At 36.5% G+C, this 6960-nt stretch overlaps 2 protein-coding genes across 2 annotated transcripts; one reads left to right on the top strand and one right to left on the bottom strand.

Moving 5' to 3' along the window:
• The first annotated feature begins 329 nt into the window (after positions 1 to 329).
• Positions 330 to 4779, top strand: LOC131270713 (uncharacterized). The gene is made up of 2 exons (XM_058272466.1): positions 330 to 996; positions 4739 to 4779. Exons 1-2 carry the CDS (start codon positions 330 to 332, stop codon positions 4777 to 4779), a joined length of 708 nt encoding a protein of 235 aa, XP_058128449.1.
• Positions 4780 to 6294: 1515 nt separating this feature from the next.
• LOC131270716 (uncharacterized) lies at positions 6295 to 6960 on the bottom strand. Its single transcript, XM_058272470.1, has 4 exons — positions 6931 to 6960; positions 6740 to 6858; positions 6507 to 6616; positions 6295 to 6422 (listed from the first exon to the last, which is right to left on the bottom strand). The coding sequence occupies exons 1-4, from the start codon at positions 6934 to 6936 to the stop codon at positions 6355 to 6357; spliced, it is 303 nt and encodes a 100-aa protein (XP_058128453.1). The 5' UTR covers positions 6937 to 6960; the 3' UTR covers positions 6295 to 6354.

Genomic DNA, 6960 nt, shown 5'->3' with positions numbered 1-6960 from the left:
CATAAGAGGGCAAACGGTCACCGTAGCAATTCGGTGCGTCATCGCCGATGCTCCTGCCAGAGCAATGGTCAAAGGTATGGTATTGAAATATAGTAAGAATTTTTTTTTAACTTTTGTAACATTTTTTTTTAACTGCAGGAGCTGCCAGCCACAACGCGCGACAAGGATGCCTCAAGTGCACTGCGCTGGGCACCAAAAGTGCACAAACAGGTGCAGTCGTTTTCGAAAGCACTACTGCTTCGAAGAGAACGGACTTAGATTTTAGAAACGAAACTTATCCCGACCACCACCGTACTCGCTCGCCACTCCTAGATTTGGATAATTTCGATATGATCGAGGATGTCATCGTTTCCGATCGATTGCATCTAATCGATCTCGGAGTGATGCGAAAATTATTGCAGGGGTGGCGAGCGGGTGTATTTTTAAACGTGGCAAAATGGTCGTCGGATAAAGCGAAAGAAATATCTACTAGGCTTACAAAAATAGTGCTTCCCAGTGAGATTCATAGGAAATTCCGGACCCTTAACGACATTCAGAATTGGAAAGGGTCCGAGTATAGTTCCTTCTTACACTATGGAAGTATTGTAGTTTTAAAAAATAATGTAAGTAAGGTAGTTTATGAGCACTTCTTGCTGTTTTATTGTGCGATAACATTATTATCGTCTAATGTGCATAGGAGGAAGTGGGAACAGGCTGGACAAATGTTGATCCAGTTTGTGTCCCAATTCAACGAAGTGTATTCGGAAGGGTATGTCACAAGCAACGTGCATAATTTGGTACACGTCTATGACGAAGTGGCCAAATTTGGTGCACTAGGAACCTTGTCGGCATACCCTTTCGAAAACGAGTTACAGCATATAAAAAATATGCTCCGTAACGGCTACAGAGGCTTGCAGCAAGTAGCAAATAGACTTTCGGAATTAGATAATTTTAATATTAGGACAGGAAATCAACCAAATGATCCAAGAAGCGCATACTTGACAAAATCTGGAAATAGTATAGAAGTAAACTTTGACGATTTTATTCTAAAAAATGGCAATAGAGACGGCTGGTTTTTAACGAAAAATTTTGAAATAATTAAATATTCTACTGCCATAAAAACACCAGCGGGGATAAAAATAGCTGGACAAAAATTAACAAAAAAATATGCTTATTTTGACAAACCACATCTCTCCTCGGTTCTATTAGTCTCTTGTGGATACATCACTGACTTGACTGTAGAAACATCTTTATATACTCCGGACCATATAAAATGTAAGTTAGTTTTTATTAATCTTGACCAAGAGAATAGTGCATTGTTCACTCCTTTATTGCACACTTTGATAGATTAAAAATAGTTTAAACGGCCTAGGTTACATGTTAACGGAGCTTTACACAATTCATGACTTTGTTTACAATTAATCATTTGCGCAATTATGTTTAGAACTAGGTTAGTGATATTATTAAATATAAAGATTTATAATTTAATAATCGTTACAGTTTTGGTTTTCATTTATTTAGAGCTGCTCAAAATCATCTTCACTAAATTTCTGTTTGCAGGAGGGAAATCTTACACCGGTACATAATTTTTCCCTCCTAGAAGCCCTTTGTAACCTATCTTGAATAAATTTAAAAAATATTTTCATCTTCAACGTCCGTCCATTACTCGCTGAAGCCTCTCTTAGAAGAATTAAAATATCGCTAAAACTACGAAACTTAATTTTAGGGGTGGCGCTTCTACTAACCCCAGTCCAACTACAAGACGCAAACAATTTTTTGGAGAACATAAGGTCGATTGTTTCCTGTAAACGGTTAGGAACGTCGTCAGTAATGATTCGACCTTTCAGAAAATTTAAAACTCTTTCGCGATATGTAGCGTCGTCGTGTAACTTTCTATCCATTTCTATTATTTCGTTTTCGCTATTCATCGGGCTAATTTCGAAATTGTCACTTTCTGCTGTTTCTCTCCTACACATAATGGACGCTGCCATCTCTAATTTACTCTCCGCAACGCCTAACTTCCTTTTTAACAATTGCACTTCTTTTTCTAAGGCCGAAATTCGGTGCCCGCAGTTGCATGTCGTATTACAAGAATTTTCCGTTAAAGTAGTTGTCTCAGGTTCAGGTAAAGCTAGTATCGGCTCACTGCACTTTACCTCGTCAATTACCGATAATTCCACTAAACTGGACACCGGAGGCAAGCGGCTAGAAGAACATTTTTCCAGCGGCAAATCGACGGCAACAACACTGAAGCCTGCTTGGGTCAGCTTTTCAATGTAGCTTGAGCAGTCAGTGTTCTAAAAGAAATGTTCATTTTTGGATTATTCATTTTAAACAAAGAAGAGGTAAAACACGTACCTTTTCCATTTAAGTTGTTTATCTAACGTAACTGAGTTTAATTCACTTTACTGATTCGCGACAAAGCTTAATTCGGGGCAGTTTTCTTAACAATGTTGACAAACACGACGTTAACGCGCGATAGGTTTTCAATTTTAAAAATGCCGACCACGGCCATCGCTATTTAAAGTTGTTTGATTAAGGTGAAATATTTCATCGCAACCAAGGTTATCAATTTAATCAATTTATTGATTGATTAATCAAATTGATAACCTATCAATCCTATCTATCGGAACCTTTCTTGCATTGACAGGTTGCTTCCATTACTTGTTGATGTTTACTGTGTGGTTTATTTAAGTTGTTACTTTTTAACATTCGCCTATATTCTTTCAATAACGTGTTGTGGAGGATCTGCCTGACACGATATTTCAGTAGAGTCATGCAAAAACGAACCAAACTTCATCTGTCCGTTGAACCGGCAAAGATATATATACAAATGTTTTATAGATGATTTGTTGTTTTCTTTTTTTTAGGCAGCGCCAGCATGCCGCCCCACTCCGACAAAAGTTCTATCCGGATTTTTCCAGTGGGCAACGAAGAAAGGGATTATTTACTATTACTCCCTGGCTAAGCGAACCGATATTTGATACGAGCTTCGTCAAGTTTATTTTCTATGATATGCGACGGATTTATGCCGTGAATCATCAAGGTAAGTTATTCAGTTAAAAAACTGTTAACTTTCATCTGCGTATACTTGTTGGTTTAAATCGGAGAATTGTGCTGCAGTGGTGACGAGATGAACATTGCAACACGTGTTCTTACAATGCATGAATATGTTTGAAAAGTTCTCGGTTCAAATAACGTTTTCATTATTCCAGGTGATGCTGCATTAAAGCGGAAATACTGGGCGCAACAAAAGCGATGCTGTGAAAATATTTGTTGAGGTATGTTATGCTATTTATCAACGATAATCTTGATTTGTTAAGTCAATGTTACTTATACACTGCTATGATTTCAATTTCATTTTAGGTTCTTCTTGTATCAGGTTATCAACAGGTATGATCACGTTGGTCATGATATTTGTAGGGTTACGTGTCCAATTACAACCCGTAAACATATGATGAATCAATCTAAACCTTATCTTATATATTTTTTCAATCATTTTAGGTCTCTTGGGCATCGTTCACACGTTATTTCTTCGGGCAACTAACAGGGTGGCACTTACTTAAAACGTATGTTTTTAACGTGTGTGAATAAGTTTTACTTGATGTGCTGCGTGCAACAATCAGGTTAGTTATATTTCATATTTTTATATTATCTTAAATAAATAGTGCTACGCATCTTGGAACATAACTAAGCTATTCTTCGTTCAAATTTAGATCATCCACCGTGTATTACATCAACTCATGTACGATGTACCTGGAATGTTTGACCTAGTAGAAAAACCACATACGATTCGAACGATACGATAAGTATAGTAAACGAACGTGACGAGGAGATCTATGGGTAAGCTATAATTTTATCGCTTGTTTAAACTACGATTAAGAAACGGATGACTGTCTTAATCCACTCTAATTCATAATAACTTTGCAACCATCACATACGCCTTTGATTATATGATCCATCCACTTAGAGCCTAAAGTTTTTTTTTCCAAATAAGGTGCATATTGTTTTATTTTAATTGATATTAACTTTATCAAATATTATAAACTTATTAAATATATTATAAACTTAATAAACCAATTAGACTTGCCACAAACAATTTATCTGAGATGGTTGGAATATCAATGGGCCGTGATAGTATCGGAAAGGCATTGCATTGATATTTATTGAAATGTTATTCTTTTCTTTAAGTTAAATGCTATAAGACAAATTGAATTGGGTAAAACTTTATTTGGTAACTAATATATTCGAAACTTTCTAGATAATTTCTTCATCGGTGCGCGTTTGAAATTTTGGGAATGACCTAATGTCTGGTACTTTCAACAGCACCACTTGGTGATCCTCAACATCATCATAGCGGATGGATCGGCATCATAGCGGCAGATCATATGGTAAGCTATTTCTTATATTTACTATCATAGTAATAAGGATCATACCCCTAAGTTAAGCTTTATAAATTTTAAAGCACCAATTTGCTAACACCTTGCTTTCATTTCATGGGTAAACAGTTTTCATTATAAATAATTAAGTCCGTGAAATTTATGTTGAATAATATTAAAATTGTGTTATCGTATGAAAAGATCAATTAACAAATCGTTAATATCCGATACTACAGGTGATTTCCTGTATCAACTGTGTTTAGTTGATATCGTAAATAATCAATAACAACTCTGCTGGCGTTAATTTATAATATCAACTCAATGACGATTTTTACAGATAAACATTTATTTATTCAATTGTTTTCTTTTTTTCGTTTCAGATTTACCATTGTTTGCCGAAGATCGCGTAATTCAACTGTAAGCAACCAAAAAATTGGTAAATAAATTGTAAAAAAGGAAATAATTTTCGTTCAGCGTATTTATTCGGCGCACGGGCTAGCCCGTCACAGCTGTGACGTCACAGCCAAGCGTCGGAGTGAAAGAAAAAAATACACCGCGGGGAAAAGTAACTCAAGGCCCTGGGGTGCTCGCGCGCTCACCACTGAAATAGCCCGCGAAGACGCTGCTATCGCGGGGAGTTGTCGCTGCCGGCTATTATTTGCCGATAGCCGGCTAGATCCCGCTCAACTCGAGTTTATCGCATTCAAATGGGTAGTTGGGCAACTACCCATTTGAATGCTATAAACTCGAGTTGAGCGGGTTATAGCCGGCTATCTGCAAATAATAGCCGGCAGCGACAACTCCCCGCGATAGCAGCGTCTTCGCGGGCTATTTCAGTGGTGAGCGCGCGAGAACCCCAGGGCCTTGAGTTACTTTTCCTCGCGGTGTATTTGTTTCTTTCACTCCGACGCTTGGCTGTGACGTCACAGCCCGTGCGCCGAATAAATACGATGAACGAAAATTATTTTAGCTTGGTTTTCATTTTATTTACCATTTTTTTGGTGAACACACAAGACTTACGATCTCTATCAAATGCAGTGATGATCATCATTCGAGTCTGGAATGTAAAATAAAAAAAGGATAAATAATAATTTGCCTTAAAGAATCGTAATCGAGTTGATATTATTGTTGAATGATATGAACAAGGCATTGTTATTATAGAATGTTGAAGATATCAATTAAATAAATTGATATACGAAATTTCCAACATCCATTAATTCACTCTTTAGGTATAAGAATCTTATGTTGATTTTTCTTATCTAATATTTTCTTATTACATAGACTCGATTTTTTGTAATAAAACTGTTGCATTAAACGGAACCAAATTAATATAAAAACTGTTAAGTTTTCAAAGCTATTACCCCAAATGTTTTAAATGATAGAATATCAGCTTACCAGACGATCTTTCCGTTTACCAGTTATGATACTGGCGGTATTGTTGAAGGCTGTAGACATCAGCATCATGCATTGAAGTGGAGGACGTTTAATGAATTCCGGGTTATCTAAAATGTTTCAATAATTTTAGTGAGTATATAAAATCGGAAATACACTTTCCCGTATCCTACGGCATATGTATGGTATTATTCCAATACGTCTTTTAGAAGATGACTTACCTAAATAATTTCCGGAAATATTCCGATGTACTGTAATGTCGCCGAAGATGCTTTTCATGAAACTGAAGCCAACCAAAGAAGTAAAACTAGAGAAAATTAAACACGTGGTGGCTTTGAACTATCGTGTAGTGTGGTTGTTAAGCTCAAATGCATTAAAGGGTGCGAATCCTCACACACATCGTGCCACTTTACGTGTTGCTAGAACAAAAGAATGATAACATTAAATCAAAGCTTATTAACTAACTATTAAGAATAAAACAATTTTATTACTTATTTTATTTACCTGCTTGAATCCGAATGGTTACTTCTGATGCAAGCAACCATGTACCTGTTTCCTCTGTTGTTAAAAAAAACGTTACACCATTCGTACATGTTTATGCTGACTACAAGTTGATACAAACGCCTTCGTTATGAGAAAAATACAGGACGAACAAAACAGATGCAGATGCAGCTGAAATTTAAAATAAGTAGAGCAATAGGGTTTATATATGGCAGGACGGCTTCGAAACGTTTTTTATCTCTTGATTAATCTCACCTGATATTCGGCAAAGCCGTACCTCTAGCACTACGAAAGCATACATCTGCAAAAAAGCTGTTCGTTTCGAAAAAACTGTCATTAGCTCCTTCATGTGACATCGAATGCAGCTGGAAAAGTAGATTCATATTACATTAATTTCAAACTGAACTGCTATTGATAAGCAATGTTGGTTTCACACTTCACCACATTGCTTTTTTAATTGTTTGAAACAGCGAGAGCAATATACTCACCCACTAGTATAGTTTTTCCGTCTGATCACCAAACGCACCAAACCAAAATCCGGCTGGATGGCCACTAAACGCAATTCCTGTTTTGCGTTGCTAGTACTAAGGATGCGCAACGACATTAGCTGTAAAAACACAATAATGATCAAACATTAGCAACGTTATAAGATCTAGCAAACATACACATTACAACTCACCTGCATATTTCAAGAAGTTTCTTCGGTGCG

The sequence above is a fragment of the Anopheles coustani genome (genome assembly GCF_943734705.1).
Source record: "Anopheles coustani chromosome X unlocalized genomic scaffold, idAnoCousDA_361_x.2 X_unloc_5, whole genome shotgun sequence".
NCBI lineage: Eukaryota > Metazoa > Arthropoda > Insecta > Diptera > Culicidae > Anopheles > Anopheles coustani.
Note: the sequence above shows the minus strand (reverse complement) of the source record. Positions and strands in the feature narration are given on the sequence as shown.

Bases quoted from the DNA above. Each gene is read 5' to 3' on its own strand.
- LOC131270713 (XM_058272466.1), top strand. From the start codon at position 330: ATGATCGAGGATGTCATCGTTTCCGATCGATTGCATCTAATCGATCTC. The intron at 997-4,738 runs GTATAGAAGTAA...TTTTCGTTTCAG, and splicing joins CTTGACAAAATCTGGAAATA to ATTTACCATTGTTTGCCGAA.
- LOC131270716 (XM_058272470.1), bottom strand. The intron at 6,617-6,739 runs GTGAGTATATTG...CTACTTTTCCAG, and splicing joins CGGAAAAACTATACTAGTGG to CTGCATTCGATGTCACATGA. The intron at 6,423-6,506 runs GTGAGATTAATC...TTTAAATTTCAG, and splicing joins ACGGCTTTGCCGAATATCAG to CTGCATCTGCATCTGTTTTG.